Source organism: Callospermophilus lateralis, chromosome 20 (assembly GCF_048772815.1).
Source record: "Callospermophilus lateralis isolate mCalLat2 chromosome 20, mCalLat2.hap1, whole genome shotgun sequence".
NCBI classification, from domain to species: domain Eukaryota; kingdom Metazoa; phylum Chordata; class Mammalia; order Rodentia; family Sciuridae; genus Callospermophilus; species Callospermophilus lateralis.
In genome coordinates, this window is record NC_135324.1 from 12,338,091 (window position 1) to 12,360,354 (window position 22,264).

General features: G+C 46.2%; 1 protein-coding gene across 3 annotated transcripts; it reads right to left on the minus strand.

The window, feature by feature from the left end:
- Positions 1–39: 39 nt before the first annotated feature.
- Trnt1 (tRNA nucleotidyl transferase 1) lies at positions 40–20,352 on the minus strand. 3 transcript variants are annotated; one of them, XM_076841232.1, is made up of 9 exons: positions 20,312–20,352; positions 19,363–19,535; positions 14,114–14,307; positions 12,092–12,230; positions 9,156–9,282; positions 6,531–6,724; positions 5,638–5,888; positions 5,240–5,522; positions 40–4,621 (listed from the first exon to the last, which is right to left on the minus strand). In XM_076841232.1, the coding sequence occupies exons 2-8, from the start codon at positions 19,508–19,510 to the stop codon at positions 5,268–5,270; spliced, it is 1,308 nt and encodes a 435-aa protein (XP_076697347.1). In that variant the 5' UTR covers positions 19,511–19,535; positions 20,312–20,352; the 3' UTR covers positions 40–4,621; positions 5,240–5,267. The 3 variants fall into 3 exon arrangements, with proteins under 3 accessions (XP_076697347.1, XP_076697345.1, XP_076697346.1); XM_076841230.1 differs by lacking the exon at positions 40–4,621 and having other exon boundaries at positions 4,738–5,522; XM_076841231.1 differs by lacking the exon at positions 40–4,621 and having other exon boundaries at positions 4,738–5,522; positions 20,181–20,322.
- Positions 20,353–22,264: the final 1,912 nt, after the last annotated feature.

The window sequence follows — 22,264 nt, forward strand, 5'->3', positions numbered from 1 at the left end:
TGCAAATTACAGGTGATACTGAATTTTGTCTATTTTATAATTTCATGGACAGGTTTTGATTCAAACAGTGGACGTGTAGGACATAAAATGGTAAATATCGCCCATCATTACTGATTCTTACACATGTGCTCAATGCAATAGTGTCTAAACAACATTTGGGAAATTCCAAGTGACCCACATTTAGCACATAGAATAAAGGGCAAAATTGACCACCATCAAAAGTGGCTCTATTTACATAAGTTAAATGCAGATTTTTGCCCCAAATCGTAATTGCCTATAATTTACCACATACATTAAACACAATTTTTGGCAAAAGTACAATTTTAAGTGGCCCTGCTTACCACATAAATCATGTGAATTTTACCAAGAATTGTACGTGGCCCTGTTTACCACATAAAGGCATCACAATACTTGGCAGAATTCCAACTGGCCCCATTTACCACAAAATGAATGCAAAATTTGTTAATTCCATATACACCATATAAAATAAATGGCAAAAATTGCCCAATGTTCCCATGTAAATATAAGGTGAAACTTCATGTAGAATGAATTCAAAAAACTGCCCCAAATTGCACTTGGCCCCACTTACCACATAAATACCATTCTTACGAAAAATGCAAATCCCCCTATTTAATACAGAAAGTAATTACAGAACTTGGAAAACGTACATGTGGCGTTGCCCAGATTTACCACTAGAGCAAATTGCCCCAAATTGTAAGTGGCCCTATTATATAAATTAAATGCAGATCTTATCATAATTTGCAAGTGGCCCTATTTGCCACATAAACTAGATTTACAATGAGAAACTTACCAGAGTCCCCTTTCTACCATATTTATGGAAAAATCAGCAGACTCTGAGTTGCCCTTATTTACCGTATCAATTAAATGGAAAACTTAGAAAATTTTTAGTGGTCTTTTCCCCCCACTGGAATTAAATGCCAAATTTAGCATGCATTTACTATTAGAATTTAAAGTATAGCTTATTTACCACAATGAAAATTTAGAAAAACTTCCACATATCCAATATTAACTACATAAGTAAATTGAAAACAGTAGCAAAACTTGAAAGTACTCCTTATTTGCCATTGAAAAATTAGCAACAGTGGCACAGGTTTGTTCAGCATCTAAATGAAAAACTTAGCCAGTATAATTTTCTTCCCAACTAAATTAGCAAATACTGCTTACTTACCAAATTAACTGGTAAAATAGCAAAAATCACATGTGTATCTTAATTTACTAAATATATTCAAGTAAAATTTAAGCGGCAAAAAGTAACTGAAATAATTCTTCCTTGTGGCATCTACTAACACTGGCAGTGACATCCCCATATGTAGTAACAGGTTTTACACACAACAGTCCCCACCCTGCAACACACGTGGGGTGTGGGAATTCTATGGTGTCTGTTAGGACAAATGACACAGGAGTGATGGAGGTGGGAAGCACACCTCACAGCAGCAGAGCCAACCAGTGGAACCCTGGCACAACTCATGTTCAGGGCCCAACATGGCAGTGGGCTGAAGCATGCCCTCAATTCATTAAGGTGGGACAGGAATGTGAACAGGGAATTTCCTGGTGCTTACTCTGTTCAGGTGACCCAAGATTGGGGTGGGGGCTCAGTGCAGTTCCTTTTGTGTTCCTTTCCTCTGGCTGAGGCCTGGGATTTTATATGACAAAAACTTAGGGGAAATGTCCTTGGCTTATTTTCCATATCCTCCATTCCAGACTCTGAAAGGGGTCTAATGAATTGGGATGAACATCAAATCTGGCTGCTTCCTGCTGAGAAGGGGTGAAGTATGGGAAGTCCCCCTTTCATGTTCTCTGGAAGAGAACATGAAGACCCTGGAGATTGAGGCTGAAGAGGATGTATGTGGGAGGAGCTTAAAATTGTCATGAGTGAAGTCCTTTTTCAAAAAATAAGGCAGTGGTCACAGAGGGAGATGGGTCCTGGGAGGCAGCTGGGTTTTGACAGGTCTCCCTAAGAAACCCTTCCTTTGAATTAGACTTTCCTGATGTTTTGATTCTATCCTGCTTGATAGACTATACAAAACAAGAACAGAGATGAGTTTAACCATATGACCATAGCTAGTGCTTTAGCCAAATTGCCCTATATTTCCTCGTGGTTAAAAGCTGATCCTTTTGCATTGACTGTAGCCCGAACCTGAGATTGTAATTCCAATACATCCAAAGAAACATTATGAAAATGATTAAGTCCCATTAGGTGATTACTTACATTTTGCCATCGAATCTCAGTGTCACTATATGGAACTCTAGTGAACACAACTGGTAATGTTCGTGACATTGATGTCTCTGAGCCCATAGGAAATCTTGTTCTCCTAGTCATATCACAGAATCTTTTAGTTGTTGAATTTCACTTAAAATTTCCTGATGAATATGTACTTGAGTTTGCCAGGTCTCAGTAAAATTCCTTTGAAATTGCTAAATGTGCATACAGAAGCAATTATTCCAGCTAAGATAACAATGCCAGCCATCAACCACTGGCCTTTGAAACTCTTGAGTTTGTCCTGAAGTTTGCCATATAGTTTGACTTATCTTTGTAGCATACAGTTCTACATTTAACATATGTCTACTTGATTAGGTTCACACAGTAAAATATTGGAATTTAATACATATGCTGTGAGAAATCCTTATCAAGACGGGTGACATTTTAAAACTTAATTCTATTGATCACCACTCCAGATTGGAAAAGGCTCCTGAGTCAGACCTATTTTCCGTATTCCAGGAGTCCTAGAGCCATCTAACCTCGCCTCTTAACACTCCCAATTGCTTACTTACAACTGCACACCTCCCTGATGCCCACCATCCCTATAACTTGGAGCCCCTAAGAGAATACTGTCTGTCTGAGGTGATAGGCAGTGGGACTTGGGTCCTCTCGTTCTAGCAGCTCAGTGTAGGGACTTCAAAAACTGTCCGCTCTGGGGACAGTCCACACACACTGGAAACAGCCCAGAAGATGCATTAGGAAGTCTGGTGGGGCTGGCAGTGGGAAGCCTGGTGCCCTTCACTAATTAAGTCTTTGTGGGTGTCAGGCGCAGACCACTGAGGAGCTGGACTGGGAGAGAGAATCCCTGCAGGAGTACTATTTGGCAATGGAGGGAAGGGGAAAGGAAGCTTAGAGGTAGAAAACCTCAGACGATCTTGACAATCTAATAGACGATTTTTGAACTTTGGAGAGTTACTGATCAAAGGTTTCATCTTGGGCCACCAGTGCAGATATCTAATTTGTATCGTGGCCAAATTTGAGTGCTAAGCCTAATGAGGCATTTAATCTCGAGGTCAGAAGGGGAATAGAGTCTCAGAATTGGTAGACAGCCCAGGGGTGTCTCCACGAACTGACTGGGTAGTCCCCGTACTTTAGGAGGCTCAACGGAGGGCAAAGCACCCTCAGTACTCTGCATCCCGCCCGTGTGCCCGACTGGACTTTTCCCACTGGGGGCTGGGGAAACATCCTTTCTCCTAATCTCAGGGGTGGGGGTCCCTGGTTAGCCAAAAGGTGCTGGCATCTACATGGTAGAAACTGGACAAATGGGGTCTTGGCTGTAAAAACAAATGGCAAGGGTGTCCCTGATCTGGAGGTTTGCTGGGTGTGCCAGGGAAGGGCAGCTGGCAAGGGGGTAGAAGTAGGCCTCCTTTAACATTAACAAACACTTTGGTACAAATCCCTTTACTGGCTACTGGCATCAGATCTGCTATGGAGAGACTCCCAGCCTTCGATTCTGAACATGCCTGCTAAAGGCTGACCCAGCCCAGCTCACGTCACAACCCCTGAACATGCTCGTGGAACTCCTCTCGTGGGCCATAAAGCTGCTCTGAGTGCCGAGAGGCAGGTCAGCCTTGTCGGTTTGCTTCATGCTACTGACAAGTGAATCCCGTGTGGGATTCCAGTGTGTGGAGTGGTCCTTGGGCTTTGCGAGTGTCCTTTCACTGTCCATGTGGCATAACGCTGCAAAAGTTTAGCAGGTGGTTGGTACCCCGAGGGCTGTTAGACCTTAGACTCAGAGGTGTGGAGGGCCTGTGCTCTACAGGGTGGGGAAACGCCTGCATCCTAGTGTAACTACTGGGGAGGGTTCATCCCACCTTGCTCCAGCTCCTGGGCAGGGAACCCAGTGTTTGGGACACATGGCATACATGAAGATGGCGGAAGCCACCCTCGGGTCAGCAGGCTTCTCTTTAATCAGGGTTTAGCAGAGGAGCCAATTGCCAAGCACCGGACTGGGATCATCTTCAGGGCAGAAGATGGCAGAGGGCTGAAGCAAGGGTCTGGGTTATAAGGCTTCATTTAGGGTAATTGCTCCACTCCATTAAGGTGGGACAGGAACGTGCCTGGGGCTTATCAGGGTATAGAGGTCAGGTGACCCATGGTGGGGGTTCCTTTTGTGTTCCTTTGCTCTGGCTGAGGCCTGGGATTTTAAATGACAACAGCTTAGGCAAAATGTCCTTGGACTCCTTTTCCACATCCTTCAGTCTACAGAGATCTTTATAATACCGTCAGTACTCACCTACTAGTGCTAGCGCCACTTCTTCTCAGTAGTGTGCTCTGCAAAACCTCTTTTAGCAACGTCCAAAAATTGCTACTTGCTCATAGGCTATAAAGATGCTATGGCTGGACAGAAAGGAAAAAGCAGCTGAAACAGACACAGTCTCTGCACCTGGTGAGAACAGACTCCAAATAGGAAAAGGAAGGGTGTCACCGAGTGTGTATGCCACCGCACACCAAAACCAAAGGGACCGTTTTATTAAATAAAATATCAGGCTCAAGGATGCATAGGGTTAGGACACCACCAACTTCACCTTCACCTTCACCTCCACAGTAAAACCCGCACTGCTGTGTGCGCCACCCCACGAGCACTTGTGTGTTACACGGTAGTCTTAATCCAAGTGTGTCAGGTGTCTCCAGGCACCGGGCAACCTTCATTTTGGATCTCGTACAGGACCCGGAACCCATCAGAGGCCATCACTGTACAGACCAGCCCGGGTGGTCATCCCCTCGGCAGACATTAACTTTTTCCCAGGTGGTAGGACTACCACCCTCTGGGGACATCCGACCCTACTTTTCCAAGAATGCTACGTACAGCCATATCACTCTGGGAGGAGGCAGACACCCTTTCAGTGCCGGAAGCACAGTTTCACAAAGTCATTGTCAAGATATCCTGTGAACCAGCTTGAAAGGCACTGTCGCCTCCTAAACCTCATCAGGGGAAGCGGAAGGAGAGCCCGTTACCGGCCGCCGTGGCGTGGCGGGCTCCGGGTCAGCTCTCTGTCTTCTTGATGTGACTGAGGAGCTCCTCCTTCTCCATCCGGTAGCCACTTTTCTTCCACTGTTCGCGCAGCTGCTGCAGCAGAGCCCCAATCTCCTTTCCCGAGGAAATGCCCACCTTCCTTATGTCGTGGCCACTGACGGGGAAGGGGGGCACCGACCAGCACTGCATTTCCCGGAGGAGACCGTGCTCGCCCTGATACTTGAGCAGTTCACACACGCGGGCCGCCGCATCCGGCTCCCTAGACTAGGGGCAGACACGCGTTAGTCCATCACCAACACTCACTGGGACCTTTCCCACTCACTCAAAACTAGTCGAGCTGAGACGTGCGTCCCGTGGGAGCCCGCGAGGCCATACTCACGTCTATGACGAAGTCCTGGTAGGGCTTCAGGGGCTCGGGGCCATCTGCCCTCCTCAAGTCCTTCCTGTGTTTCACCAGAAACAAGCCAAGATTCTTCTCCTCTCTTGAAATCTTCAGCCTCAGATCCAACTTTGTCACGTCGTCCTGGGCTTTGAACAGCGAGGCCAGGAGAGTCATGGGCTTTGGTGCGAAGCCTTCCACGTTCCCACTGACCCTGTCGAACTCTTCCAGACCCGCGCTGCCAGGCAAGCCTGCAAACCAAGGCCAGCCCACAGCCATTATCCACTGCACAGAAGAGCCTTCCACCCAAGCCAGCCGTCAGTGGAGCACGCAGAAACGCCCTCACTGCGTTCTATCCACCGTCTCCTCCTGTCCCTAGGGTCTCTCCAAACCTGAGATATCCCTATGTCCTCTCCCAGCCCCATCGGGGGTCCACAGACAGTGGTGACACTCGATCCGCAAGGTACTCGGTTCCCAATCTCCCACCTCCCGCCCTGCTCCACAGAACCCACGCCCCTAGTCCGAGCCCCTGTGCCTGTGAACATGAATGTGACATTACTGAATCACAAGCATCGAACATCCGTCAGCAGGAGAGCGGTTACTTCTGAGCCCCTTTATTCCATCAGAAATTAACCCAAGAAGCAGAGGCTCTTCAAACCCAGCTCTGACTACAGAGGCCACTGCGGGGGAAGGGTTCCCGATGACCATGACAAAACTGACTCACCCTAGCCCCTAGATTACCCCTAGATTACCTTGGAAGAGTTTTTTAAAATAGGCCAGTTCTCTACTAAGAATTCTTGAGCCAAATGACTCAACACATTTTTCCCTTATGAAATTTTGGAAGTAAGACAATTCCTTGCCAAAAACTCAAACATTTTATAACCTGGTCTCACCTATGTAAGGGGCCACATCAAGATCATAGATGAGGTGAATCAAATGATTTACGTGGTTACCAGTAAGGATTTTCTTCAGTTCCACCCAAATCCTCTCTCCCGATATCCCACCCAAGCCTTTAGCATTTTCTGTGATGGCCTCCAGAGTCTCGGGATCATGGTCACCAGGTTTGTCCACGATTCTGCCATAAAACCTGTAAGACAAAATCTTCCCTTCATTATCTCTACATATTATACTGCATTATTCCATATTATGTTATATTCCACTCATCCGTTTACTGGAAAGAAAATACACAGAACCAGTTAGGTCTAGGAGACACCCAACACCATGTGGCCAGTTCTCCACCTTTCTTTTCCTCAAGATGAAGAAGCCCAAGATGGAGAACTTTCTCAAGGTGAGACAGAACTAGAACACCCAGGCCTCTGCTCTGCTTCCCGAGAAGCTAAGAACGGCCACCCAGAGAGGACCTGAGGGGCACTTCATGGCAGGTGTGTGACAACAGCACCCTGTGAAGGCCCCGTACCAGGCAGGGTTCCCTAACAGAGCAGGGTGACCCCTCCAAGCTCCCGGCATGCAACCCACTGCTCTAAGGAAGGCCTTCAAATGGGACAAGTCCACCGCAGACGCCACAGCCTGTCTCAGAATCTCAGGCCACAAACCTTCGGGTGCACTGGTCCCACAGCGCGGTCCTAAGATGCACTAGTGATTCGCATAAAATGCTAGATAAATATGGCCGAACTTGTGTTCAAGTTGATGGCCGCTCTTTTGTACATAGAGATTGCTTAAAAGTATTCAAGTTCACAGAAATATCACTTACTGACAAAATATGTATGATCTGACACAGAGCCTTCTGAGAGGACACACACAACCACACGTCACTAGCCAGTTAGGACAGTTCTAACAAGGTCAGTCTGAAGTTCAGAATCGCTGCTACTGAAGCACCGAGAGGAGATGAACTACAGGATGGACAGCGGTTTCATACGTGAACGACACAAGGCCACAAGTGTCCATGAGGGTCTGCCCGCTATGAACACACTGCAGAAGGGTCTCAAAAACTAACAAGCACACACTGTCCCACTGCCAGGTACACTGAGGGTCACAAGATCATAGTGTCCAATGCTGCAGTCTGGCTGGGCACAAAATCACGAGCCACTCACAGCCTTGTAGATTCAAACAGCAATTCTTTATTCCCGATCTCACACCGCCACTCTACAATCACATTCTGGGGAAAACCACATTCTCTGCCCAAATCCACACCTCCACTGCCTCCCAAAAACTCTCTGAATCCCGGGAGAACTCAAGGGGAACTCAGGTAGCAGGATACGCCCTATTCCCAGCAGGAATAATCTTAAACCTGGAACCGCCCTAAACCCGGATCCGCCCTGGTCCTTGAGCAAGGTCACCTTACATGCAATGTTACTGCAAAATGTCCTATTTCCACGAGTCCTTCCACTAAGCAACATGGGGTACGCTGGCAAGGAAATTGTCATACCTACTTGGCTAATGGCTCCCAGCAGTCCAAGGCACAGGCACTCCCATGTCGACTGGGAGACTGCTCACAACACCTAGAAATGGAAAGGCATCTACCAACTCACAAATGGATAAAGAAAGACAGTGTGGCACATTTAGAACACTATTTGGCCATAAAAAAAGAAATCCTATCATTTGAGGTAAAACAAGGATGGACTTAGGCTTCTTTATGCTAAGTGAGCTGAGCTGGGCAAAGTCAAGTACTGCATGACCTCACTCCCACAGGACCTTGAAGGAGAAAGGTCCTACCAGATGCTGGGGGAGTCGGGCCAGGAGGGGTGTCAGAGAGCAGGAAGGCGTTCTGCTGTGCTACCACAGAGCGGGGTGACAACAGACAATGGCAAATGCACTACACGTTCTAAAGAGCTTAGAAGTAGTCCTCTCAATATTCTCACCATAACAAACGCGATCTGTGAGAACAGATAACGTGACCTGACGTAAACACGACAGTGCACCCATGGATCAGAACATCACATGACACCCCATAATAATGTGCAAGTTTTCTGTTTTTATGTAATAAAAAAATAAATGTTTGATTTTTAAAAAATAACAGTCACTGCTAACCACATAACCAGCGTGTACCCTGCTGACCAAGTTCACACCAGCTCTGCGTGTGTTTACACTTTGATTTCCACTGGTCACCTCACCAGCCTCTTTCACCGGTGTCACCTGTGTTAAGGTACCAGAGCTTCTCCACTGCACAGAGGGCCACAGGCTGCCTGAAGACACTGCCACCCACCCTTAGGGCCCAGCTCAGCACCTGGCCTGGGACAAGCGCTCAAACCCCAGGAGGACGAGTGAAAGAAAACCTTCAACCCCAGGAAAAATGAACATTAAAAAAAGGACACGAAGCTTTCACATCACATGCAAAAGATCACAGCATAGAGCCCAGGAAGGAGAAGGAAACACAGAGCACCTCAAAACCTCTCTCCACCCAGGGCAGGTGAGTCGCCGCTGCCCGTGGACATGGGGGTCAGCGCTTCCCACACCCACACCCACACCCACACCCACACCCACCAGTTCTGCAGACCAGAGTCCCGCTCTGGTGAGATGAAAAACCACAAAAGTTTTAATATTAAATTTAAAAGTCTTACCTGAAATATCTTAAAATTCGAAGATAATCTTCTTGTATTCTCTGCTTAGCCTGCCCAACAAATCTAACTTTCTTATTTTTTAAATCTGCATAGCCATTAAAGTAGTCAAATAAGGTACCATCAAAAGCTGTTCAGAGGGGAATAAAAAAATCATTATCAGCAAAAATTTTAAAACACACACAAAAAATCAGCTCAAAATTATCACAAATAGTAAAAACTTAGCATATTTCAAACTCATAAAATTAAAATGCAGATACTAATAGGATTCCTGTATACATCACAACCACATAATGCTTCCCAGGGGGAAAATGCCAGATCTGTATGCAGTGGGGTAGGAAGAGAAGATCCCAGACAAACTAACACTCAAGTTAACATAGGCAAATAAGCACGTGCAAACGCACACACTCCCCGCAGAAATCAGTAAAAAAGCCATAGAAAAATATTTTTATAATCCTAACCCTAAAACAAATCCATAAGAAAGACCTTTCATACTTTATCACAAAAGCAAAACACAAAGCCACACTCAAAATTAGACATAATAAACAGAACTGGGGGGTGGGGGAGCCTGCTGGCAAGGCCACACCATGAGAAAGGGACACTTCAGGAAAGTCGTGGCTGTGTATCAACAAGACCAGTGGCTGACGTCTATGTGCAAAAGATAAAACACACAGACCGCAGACACAGAAAACAGGCTGAAATACATACAGGAAATACAGAAGTCTCTTAAAAAATGCAGATTTTTAGCCTGGTCCTGAGAAATGCAATCGTCCACTTTTCTCTAGCTAGGCCAACCCCCAGCGGTCACGGGCACAGTCAGACGGGGGGCGCGAGGTAGGGTGCCCTGCCTGTCACCTCAGGCAGCCTCCTCCTTTGAACTCTGCCGTAGGCCTGTTATTTGTTCCTAAAATGGATGTGAACAAAACCCCACCATTAAATGCCACTGCCTATATTCACTGAAGGGAAAAATGGGCCTGTGAACTAAAATAATCTAGTCCCTAAACACCTCAGGTCAGGGGACTGAGATCCTCACACCTCCCAGGTGAGAGCGCCACAGAAGGCCAAGGGAGACAGCTGGTCACCGCAGGGACTAACCCTAAGACAAAACAACACTTAGAGCAACCCACCAACTCAGGTGGGCGCATCAGGAAGTGCCCATCCACCAAGCTCTGCTTGACCTCGCGAGCCGACCGGCCAGCTCAGACTCACTCTAACCCTTCCTGAGCGGTTTGGGATCTGCACAGGGTGCTACTGAAAGCACCACTCTAATGACCAGTGCAGATCTCAAAGCTCCAGATTAAAGACATGAAAGACAAATCAAAAGGTTAAAAACAACAACATGTACCCCTGACCACAAAAAAGCAAACGACATGGTAGGTCTTCATATTATTTCTTCTAATAAAAGGCGCCTGACTCTCCTTAGTGACCCTGACGCTGGACATACTAAGGGTTTGTTTTCAGTAAAGACCACATTCTGGAGGAAAACCATGGAAATATGGCAAAAGCAAAAATCACAGTGGAGGAAGCCAAGAAACCACTCAAAAACGACAGAACCACTGACATTAGTCCTACGAGGCTTGGAAAAACCTGGACCAAAAACAGGGCTAAAAGGTGAGGATTAGTGAATATCGTCACTGGTGGCCGTCCTGTTTGTTCTCCATCTCCTATAAATAAAGACGCCCTGGTCAACAGTATCCCCTGCACAGCCCTGCGGCTTCAGTCAGGATCCAGATCCTGTCACTAGCGGATGTGCACCTTGGCCAAGCACCCTGGGTTCAACACCGAGATTCGCCTCACAGAGCTGCCAGGGTCACTGAAGGCAGGTGACGTGCTCGCAGCAGCGCCTGGCACACTGTAAGGGTTCAGCAACGCTATAAAGCCACAGCACCCAGAACGGCTTTTGTTTTGTAAAATATCTCAAAAAGCAATATGCACTTTCCCTTTAACTATGCTTACAAGAGGTCAGCTAGGTGAAACCATGCACACTGCATCACTCGGCGCAGTCACAGCATGAACGATGAAGGAAGAAACAAGCCCACCTGCGAAGCCTTCACTGTAAGAAGAGAAAATGTGCACTCTCTGGGCGCCCCGGTCATGAATCCAAGTTGTACAAATGCGAGCCCCATCTCGGCTCTCCGACCTGAACTTTGTATTGAACTTCTGACACTTTCTTCACTTGTCAAATGGGAAACCCACTAAATGAGGCTTTTCTGAGTTAAATGACAGAAAAGCACATCAGGTGCCCATGGGTGTGCCAGACCCCAAGGGGCCTAGAAATGGCATCTGTAGTCAGCAAGGGATTCCACACTCGGCCTACAACTGCCCTTCCCGACCCGTGACACAAATCTTACTTAGAATTCAAAAAATAACGTATCGATAATGGTTCAAAACACTGACCTAACTCACATCACTTCTGTTGACACGGAAGACCACACACAGGTCTCACCCCGCACACTCCCCCTGATGACTGGTGATTCCTAAGACGCAATGCTAAGAAGCCATCTAAGTCTCCGTGAAGGCACAACAACAAAACAGAGCTAAAGTCATCCCCATGGTATGCCACAGCACAAGAACAGGGACAGGACAGAGAGGAGGCATGTGCACAAGGCAATGCAGAGGCAGGAGAGACCCAGGTGGGACACGTCTGCTCCCACTGTGCAGATGCAACTAGGAAGCCACAGGCCAGGAGGGGCCAGGCACCGTTCCAACCATTCACAGCTAATAGATCGCCCAATGTTCACGACAAGCAACAGCGTGGGCATCTCCAGTTCCCAGCCAGCGACCCACGCAGACAGAGCCTCAGCCAGGGACTGTGACTGAGGCCAACGACACCCTCAGCCACACCGGACGCAGCGCCTGAAGTGAAGCACATTCCAGGACGCAGGCTTTAAGAGGCTCTCCCACAGACTAGACGAAAACATCTCATCTCCACACATTACCTAGAAACATAGAATTTATAGTGAGATCTCTGCGCTCAGCATCTTTCTGCCAGTCGGTCGTGAACTCCACCTCGGCATGTCTTCCATCAGTGACGACATCGATACGTAGTGTAGTGATTTCAAAATTTTCTTCATGAAGCTGCAATACATTGTTTTAAAAAAATCAATATTCAGTACCACTAGACAGACCGGGGGGTTTTTTCTTTTCATCAACTCATGGAACTGTGCTCCTAGACATTTGATTTCATGTCTTTTTCAAGCCCACTAGCGAACCTACACCTCGAAAACAAGAATAAGTGAAAAGATACACGGCCCCTCTCCTTGCTCCACTGGTTTTCAGAATGGTAACAATCAGGGGCTCGGGAGGCTGAGGCAGGAGGATGGTAAGTTCAAAGCCAGCCTCTCAACTTACTGAGACCCTCTGCAACTTAGCAAGCTCCTATCTCAAAATCAAATATTAAAAAAGAACTGGGAATGTGGCTCGGTGGTCAAGCACCCCTGGGTTCAATTCCTGGTACTGGGGAAAAAGAAAAAAGTTAGCTATAAAACAGATACCAGTAGACACTTCAGAAGGCCTGATTATCACAGAAGGTGGCAGCTCCATGTGTTACTACCCCAGAGGACCAAGACAGTGACAATGATGATCCTGACCCTGAAGAAGCCTCAGCCAATGTGTATATAACAAAAACAGTTAAGGAAGTTTAACCAAAAAAAAAAAAAAAAAAAGAATTTCTAATAGAAAAAACTTGTAGAATAGAATGTAAACAAGGTATTTCTACAGTACTTGTGTACTTGCTACTACAAGGGTCACAATTAACAGAACTGCCTAGCATCAGATTTCTCAGCACGTATTCCTATTAAGCACTGCATGACTGTCCACCAGGAAAGACCCTTAAAAACAAAGGCCACAAAAGTTGCAAATGTGATTCAAAGGTCGACAGATCAAGTGAAGACGTTCCCACAAAGTGAAAAATAAGACGTAAGGACAGAGAAAGAGAAGACAGGACCTTCTCAGAAGACGGGCACTTCCCCCAGGTCCACAGGAAGACACTTCCTGAGGAAAAGGCCCTTAACAAGGGAACAAGGCAGGCCAGTGGTGCCCTGCACAACAAGGACAAAACCCAAACCCAGAGATGTCTCCTTGGAATTAAAAACACCACAGTGGGAGGACCCAAAGGCTTCAAAATGGAAAAAATAAAACCACCAGATTTCCAGCAAAGGAGAAACCTAAATGGGATCCACTCCTCAGTGGCAATAGCAGAAACTGGAAAACAAAGTCTCGAATTTTCTGACAGAAAACTATTCCCAGATGGAATAATAGTGGGGCCAAGCCAGTTCAGGGTTAAATAAAAACATTTTCATTCATGTGGGGCTTGCTCAGGCTTCACCTACTCAAAGGAGAGGAAGAACCAAGAGAGATCCCCACACGGGACCCAGAAAAAGGGAGGTATAACAAGGAAGAGGTTCCTGAAACATGGTGTGCTTCACTGGGGTAAGACCTTTACAGCTCTGCAGAGTGGCACCGAGCACGTGGCCCAGGGAGACCTACGCAGAGGACAGCAGGAAGGACCACACACCCAGGAGCACCCTCACAGTGCAACCCACCACACGGGGCTGACCAACACTGACAGGGACACACTGGGAAGGTGGGAGGAGAGCCACACGCCTGCTGCTGACAAGAGCCACAGAGGAGGAAGGGCAGCATCTTCAAAAGCAAAATTAAGAACAAAAACTGCACCATATGGACTTGTTTTTCTTTTTTAAACAAACTACCAATACTTTTTACAGTTAGACTGCTTTCCTTTAAATTATATTAAAAAAAAAGAGGGGGCCGGGGCTGGAGGTAAGAGCTAAGGATCAAACTCAGTTAAACATCATGGCTATTAACACGGCAGGACACAGCCTCTGACCAAACCCTCGGCAGATACTATTATTAGGTTTTTTGTTACTTGCTTTTTCAACAAAAACATTATCATACTTCTTACCTACCGCATGCAATGTGTCGCCAGCTCGTGCACTCACCCGGGCGGTGATGGTCCCATGCTTCTCCCCCTTGTTGTTTATCATCCGGATGCCGGCTGCCTGGAACATCTCCTTCATCTGCGACGGGGTGGCCGTGGTGGCAAAATCCACATCCTGAGGCTTGACCCCATTCAGCAGATCCCTTACCGCTCCTCCTGCTATTCTCAGCTCGTGATTCTCTCTGACAAATAACTCTGGAATGGCAGAAGATGTTTATTTCTATATGCTTTTTCTGACAACCAGAGGAACAAGGTTTTCCACCTACTAGAGACAGCAGAGATCACAAAAGTGAGCCCTTCCACGTGAAAATGAGAACAAGGCCCACAGAAGGGGCGATGGCCTGCCTGCAGCAGCATGCCTCTGAGACCTGGGGGGGGCTTCTCTGCCAACACAGAAAATAACGCCAATTCCACAATGCCCAAGGCCTCAACATCAATCCAGATTATTACCAAGAAGGAAGCTTTCTTTCTTGGAGTTTAGGTGCACACTTCAGAAACTCTTGAGTGTTCTGGCAATTCTCTTTCTGAATACGTGGAGAGTCGGTATGTTCGTGCATGACACTACCAAATACCAGCCCACCACTCCACGTACATGTTATAGCCACAGCCTTCAAGAAACAATCTGCGCCTACTGTTTGAAACCCATTCTATGTTCCACGCAGAACCACATGAACGCTGGAATCCCTGTACTCAGCTATACAGGACGAGGCAGAGTGGCTATAACTAAACCCCTACGATGACAATGACACCATATGAAACCCTCCAACAAAGACATCCACTATGGCCCGACACTGCGGGTGATGCAGCTCCAAGCCACCCTAAGAGTTTCACTGCACAACACAAAAGCAATTTCTGCCCATGCTGAACCCAGAACAGTTAAGACAACTCTCTAAAATGTCTGAACACAGACAAAATGGGAACCCTGTCCAGGACACACCCTAGAAGGACTGAGGACTGCTCCTGACTGACGGACAAGACATAGTCTCAATGTTCTCACCTTCTAGGCAAGAACCAAGTCATCCAAAAGTCACTTCTGCACCTGGAGAGCATCGAGTGCAAGGCAAAGCCCCACTCCCTGAACCATCTACAGAACCTCTGCAACCCACATCCTCAAGAACTCCCAAGACCCTCTTTCCAAAGTGCTCCAGGACACCTGGTGTGTCCCCGGGGTGCTGGCTAGGGGGTCACTGCAGTATCCAACCACATCCAACCCTCATCAGAGGTCCAGCAGCCCAACCACAACTCAACATGCAGCCCCCACCCCACCCTCTGTTCTGTCACCCCACACCCTCTTCCACCTGCTCTTCCCAAGCCTTTCAGCCCCATCTTCCGTTGACTGCATTCAGTCAAAGCCACCAAGACAGCCTACATTTGTACATACACACAACTTACATAAAATGGTCTCCTCTCCCCATTTCTCAGGATAGCAAACCTAGCATTCCTCCCTGGGCTCCCGATAAACTGAACTGCAACAGTGTAACGATTAGAAAGAGTGTCTTGTTGGAAAGTCTACTGTTTTCTTAAGTTTTCATGTTTCAAAGCAAAACACTATCAAAGAATCTATAGGAGAATACAAAACAAATATTCCATTCATTAGAGTCTAGTTTAATTGATAAAATAGTCGGAATTAAATTTATACAGACAGCGGATATTTTTAAGGTTCTCCAGCTGGCTTCACTGAAATGAAAACTTAAATTCAAGGTCACTCAATAAACTGCATTTCAGAAAGATACAGAACCCAAAGAAATCCATTCATCATTTTGATTATATTAAACCATTTCCAAAAACTTCACAATTCTGGATTTTAAAAATACCACTTTTCTCTGACATGTGGAAGCCAGTCCAACATACGGGGGAGAATAAAGAGAAAGAAATGGAAAAGGAGGGATTTCATCAAAACAAAAAAGATGAGTGTACTAGAGGAAGGGGCTCGAGGGGGAGGAGAGGGCCAGGACAGGCGAGAACAGTGGAGGATGTGACCTCCCTGTACGTGAACACCCCACAGTGACCCTCACCACCTGTGCACACAAGACACTGCCTGAAAGGAAGAAAGAAAAAGTGAACACAGGAAGACCAGGTCAGGGAGAAGCGAACGGGGAGGGAAGAGGGGAGGGCAGGGAACCACACTGGAACTGAATTAGAGCAAATTCTACTCTATGCCTTTGTAATTATGTCAAACTCAATCCCAATTTTCTGTATAACTAATAAAGATCCAATAAAAAAGGAAAAAAATTTAATACATCTGAGAAAAGCACATTTGTCTGTGGAACAGCAGTCATAAAAATTACAGCAAAGGAATGACTCTACATTAACCTAAAGGAGTAGGCGCTATCAGACTTAGATTCCTTCCACCCTCCATCCTACAGACACAGGGACACAGGCAACATTCCTCTGTAAGCTACACACACTCAACAAAGATGACATCTGATACAACTGTATTTAATTGTAATGTATACCTTCCATTGTGCTCATTTGCTCCAACTACCACACCTTGATAGTGATTGTTAATCGTTCTTGTTCACAACGTTGACTCAAGACCATACAGTGTCAGAACTCTTGTAATTATTGCCTATTTTTAATTTTAATTTCCAATCAAATTTTCAGGAACTACTTCCTTTGATTTTGGATTCTGAGTGCCGGCGTCAGGTGGGGGATGATAAGCCAGAAGGACAATTGGAAAGAGCCCTGCATGGCAGGACCATCACTACCAGGAACACCGTCTGTTCCAACAGCCTACACACTTGAAGAGCATTCACTGCTCCTACTGCCCCAAATACAGGCTTTCTGACATCACCCAGCAAGGACTAGGAACCTCAGTGACTGAGGCAATCCTGGTGAGCACACTAGCCATGAAGCTCGGGCAAAACTCACCTATAATTCACAACTCAGCCTCAGCTCTAGCATGGGGAAATAACCTTCAACGTCATTAGACTACATGGTTGTACTAAAACAGAAGGAAAACTTAAACCTATGAAATGACCCGACAAACCTATCTTACATGACCATAACACACTATTCTAGCCTCCAGAATTCTTGCAAAAACTGATTTTACACAAGGCAACATGACTATCAGGATTTAAGAACTGTTACAAGACCATTTAAACTGCACCAATCAGCAGGCTTTGGACACTGCATTTTACCAGGGCACCCAAGTCTCTACAGAGAAGCAAGGAAGAAATAAAGTGATCAATTTGCTATCTGTGTAACAGTGCATGGAAAGACTGCATTCTTGCCACTTCTATCACAGCCTACAACATGCCCAAATCCTCACTGGCCCGTCTTTCAAGTGCAGGATCCTGGAAGCAACCAGTACCTCTATTTTATACTATTAAGGTTCTAACTCCCTTAGGACTTCATGTCTTAGTGGGAAGAAAATTCACAAGTTAAACTCGCATTTAGAAACTCAAATGTAACTCTCAGAAGATGTTCAAAAAATTATAGCAATCAACATCTAAAACCTTATCTCAAAAAAAAAGTGCACTATGAGTAGGGATGGGCCACTGAGAATTTCTGCAACTGAGAATGAAAAAACTGGTAGCTGGAATTGCATAAAAAGAAAGACAATTTTCAGTGAACCCAAAATTGGACCTTTTAGGTCAGTGCTGTTCAAACAGCAACTGCTAGGTACTTGTGGTGGTTGAGCACCTGAAATGTGATGAGTCTGATTTTGAGATGGTGCTGTGTGTTAAAGATAGGACAATTTGGAAGTCTTAGAAGAATACACAATATCTCACTAATTTGTATAAAATTTCATATTGAAATGATAGAATTTCACCTACAGTGGATAGAATATGATGTACTGAAAATAATTATTAAAATTATTTTCTTTCTGCCTTTCAATAGGGTTAATAGGAAAGCTTACAGAAAGTATAGGTCATACACTTCCACTGGTCCAAGAGTCTCTCTCATTTTTCATTCAACCTAATTAAATCACAATGAAGCCATGGGCATAACCAAACTTAAATTTAAGCCCTCTACTTCAAGATTACCTGAAGAGGGGCAGGGGATGTGGCTCAAGTGGTAGTGTGCTCGCCTGGCATGCGTGAGGCACTGGGTTCGATCCTCAGCACCACATAGAAATTTTTAAAAAAGATATTGTGTCCACCTAAAACTAAAAAATAAATATCAAAAAAAAAAAAAAAAAGACTACCTGAAGAACATAAAAGAAACAAAAAATTCTGGACCATTTACCTCTCAAATGTGCCTAAAAAGAAACCATCCAATCTCAAAAATAAGAACGTAAACTTGGGAATAGGAATGATAACTTTAAAGTAATGGTTCTTCTATCTTCTGTTCACCAGAATTAATGTGGAGTTTAAAAAACAAAAACAAAACAAAAAAAACCCCACAGGTGCTCCTCCTTGGAAGGGTTGAGCTGGAGGGAAAGCTGGGGGTGGAACCCCATCATCCACATACTTTAAATCTCACCAGCAGCTGGGCCTGAAAAGCACCCTCCAGCTCATTTCTACATATATACAACTCAACGCACCCACAAGGGCACCACTAAACCTCCCAGACTTTGAAATGCAGCCATCAGGCTGCTTAGACACCATCAGTAGGTGATGTGAAGGACCAACACTGATAAAACAGTGGCGACATCAAAGAGATGCTGCCATCATCAGACACTGAGCTAAGCCAATCTAAATAGCATAAAATAGTAGAACCTAAATAGTATAAAATAGAGGTACTGGTTGCTTCCTGGATCCTGCACTTGAAAGACTGGCCAGTGAGGATTTGGGCATGTAAATAATCAATCTAGTGTCCCTCCTAGATTGATTTTGTATGTGCACAAGTGAAAGGAATTTCTATTTGCTTCTGCCTTCAGTTCTCTCAGAAGGCAATTAAAAAGAGCTTCAGGGTTTACACATGGGGCTCTGACATCAGATGGCCCAGGTTAAAATCCAGCCCTCCAGTTAATGATACAGGCAAAAGCACTTCCCATTCGTAGGCACGGGACCTCCTCCAGGTGAAAACAAAATGTACCTACACATTTAGGACTGATCCCATCAGGTATGGGACTTGGAATCATTCAGCCAAGTCAGGCCTTTTAATGGGGTCAACATCTCCTCTCTTCTAATGAACCGACTGTAGTTCTCCATTATCCATAAGAAAGTCTTTTATTTTTTCCCCTTTCTCTTTCCTCATTAACTCAACAATGAGAAAAGTACCCGTTGGCAACACGAGCTGGCCAACCCGTGCCTGTGCCTCTCCCCTGACACAGGCTTCCAAAGCAAGAAAGGGACCTCTCACCTGTCAGGCTCTTCAATCCTTCCGTGAAAAGGGACTGGAACTCTGGAGACTGGACCTTCATGGTGAAGAGCCGCCGCTTCAGAAGGCACAGCCTACTCCAGCTGCAGCTCAGGACGGGCCGGTGCCGCGGACACAGGTGCCTGAGCATGGAGAGGCGGTCCCCAAGCACCCACCTGCAAGCACATGCACACCAAGGAACTTCAAACACGGGACAAAGAGCAGCTCCCCTCCTATCCAAATGAAAGGAGGGCCATGCGACCCCCCGGAAGGACCCCACCTCTATGTTGGTGGCTGTCCAGTTCTGTAGCCCCAAGCCCCACGAGGCTCACTGATGTCCTGTCTCCCGAGAAGCGGGCTCCGGGTTCAGGACCTGGGGCAGACTTCCAGAAAACTTAACTGGAAGACCTGCAAGAACGGCAGGCCTCACCCAACGGGTCACGGTCACCCCGAGTGGCACCTGAAACTTTAGGACCCAGGGGTGGTTCCTCGGAAGTGAAAATCAGCAGCTTTTCTCACCCCTCTCCTCCCGGCGTGCCCTCTGCTCGGCTTCCAAGGCGCCCCGGTCCCCCCACCCCCGCCCCGGAGCCAGGCCACAGCTGCCGGGCCCCCACGTGACCCCGACCCCGGTGACTGCAAGGGGACCGCGCAGTTCCTAGGAAAGCAGGGACCGAGGAGCGGCGTTTCCCATGGGGGCGAGCTCCCCTCGCCGGGCCACGTGCGGCGTCCTGCACTTCCGCCTCAGGAAACCCCCGGGGACCCTGGCCGTGACCCCTGGTCCTAGGACCCCACCACCCGGGGCGGGAAGGGTCGAGAAACACCTCGGGGACGCGGCCGGGACGCGACCTCCACGCTGCGGCCTTACAGCCCCGCGCAGGGAGCGACCTCTCGCCGCACCGCGCTCCCGCGGCCGCGGCGCAACACTCCACCGAACCAGCGCCCGTGCGCTTACCGGCCCGCGTCTCCCCGCCACACGCACTTCAGGGAAGGTGTACGCTGTGATGTCACGACGCACGAGGGCCGGCAGCGAATAGGAAGCCGCGGACGGATGTGGATGTGGGCGGGGCGTATCCCGGCTCTCCGCGCCCCTCCCGCCTACGCACCACGCGGCGAGACGCAGAGCCGGACTCCTCACGGGCTCCTGGAAGTCTCGCGAGGCTACGGTGCTGCTGGAGGCTGGCAAAGTGCGCGGAGAGGTTCGCGCTGGATTTCAGAGACTCAGGGCCTCCTCAGCTTCCTGCTCCTGTGAAATTACTGTATTTTCCCACCTGCTTTGTGTGATCAGGGTCTACTCAGCTGCAAAGTGAAGAACCTGGATTGGATCCAGTCCTTTTTTTATTTTTAAAGGCACAAAGTGCAGAGAGGGTGGCAAAGACCATGAAGTCCTTTAAATGGGGGATTGGGGAGGGGAGTCTTAATGCAACTTTCAAGTTAGTTTTCCTAGAGAAAAATACATATGCCATGGTATTTCTGGGTTGTTATTACCGGGTCTCTTGCCCTTAGGGAGTGTTGGGTAGCCCAGTTTTATAAGCACCAGACTTTCCAAGGTGGCAATCAGGGACACGACTTTGATTCAGTCTAAAAACCTTAAGGGAGCCAGGAAAGCCCCAGTCCTTTCAGTTTTCTCTCCCAAGTCTCCCTCCTGTCACTCTACACAGGACAATTTTATGCTAACCGATTTGACAACATGGAGGAAATGAGCAGATTCTACTTAAAAAGATAACTTAGAACTGAAATGGAGTAGAAATGTAAATCTGAAGAGCCCTAATCATTTTACTTTTTTAAGTTGAATTTTGTTGAACAGACTTGCTGCAAAGGTAATTCCAGGCCCAGATGATTTCTATGGTCAAAATGATCAAATCCTTAAGGAAGAAATGACACCAATTCTGCACAAAGTTTGTACAGAAAATGGAGAAAATACTTCTCATCTTAAGGCCAGTATAATCCTAATAGCAAACACGAAATAAATATTTCAAAAATTAACTTACAGACTAATTTACCCTACCAACATAGAAAACAAAATTAAAATGTGAGCAAACAATCCAACAAAATAGGAAGGGAACTCATCATTATCCATCTGGGTTTATTCCAAATCCAAAGAATGCTAGCTGGATTTAATGTTCAAAAACAAATTAATGTAATTCAACAAACTAACAGACTAAAAAGAAACTTTTATGATCATCCCAATAGATGCAGAAAGAGTACTTACTATTCAACACCCATCATTATAAAGGTGTTCAAAAACTGAAAGGACTTAAAAGGGACTTCCTCAAGATTCTAAAGAAATAAGTACATCTAATATCAGACTTCATGTTAAAATTTTGATCACTTCCCCCTAATATCAGGAATAAGGCCGAGATGTCCAGACTTAACCACTGACTTTCAACCTGTAACTATAGTTCATCACCATTAACAAAAAAAAAAAAAACCTAAGAAAAAGAAGTTAAAAACGTGGAGGAAGCTACGACCATTCTCTCCATACGGATATGATGGTTAACACAGAAACCATGAGACACAACAAAAAAACTACTAAAACTAGTAAGTAAAGTTAGAACAGTTTAGGACACACAGTTAACCTACCAAAATAAATTTTATTGTTAAACTAGCAGCAAAAATATGGAAGGTAAATCTGCATACCGCTTATATTCTATGTAAACTCTATGTAGCAGTAAATGTAACAAGAGAATCTATGTAGTTGGAAACCAAGAGATGTTTGGTATTATCAGGAGGGAAGCTTCCAAGAAATCTACTAGAATGTTTGAAATCCAAACCCTTGGCATCATCAAACACTGATGAGGATGTAGAGCTCTTATATACTGTTGGTAGGAACACCAACTTTAACAGCAGCTTTGAAAACCACTGTAGTAATTTCTTATACACTTACCGTATGCCTCAGCAGACCTAC

Excerpts from the sequence above, each read along its gene's own strand:
- Trnt1 (XM_076841232.1), bottom strand. The coding sequence starts at position 19,510 with ATGCTCAGGCACCTGTGTCCGCGGCACCGGCCCGTCCTGAGCTGCAGC. Across the intron at positions 14,308-19,362 it reads AGGATTGAAGAGCCTGACAG|AGTTATTTGTCAGAGAGAAT; the intron begins GTGAGAGGTCCC and ends CTGCCATTCCAG. Across the intron at positions 5,889-6,530 it reads TGATGTGGCCCCTTACATAG|GCTTGCCTGGCAGCGCGGGT; the intron begins GTGAGACCAGGT and ends CTTGGTTTGCAG.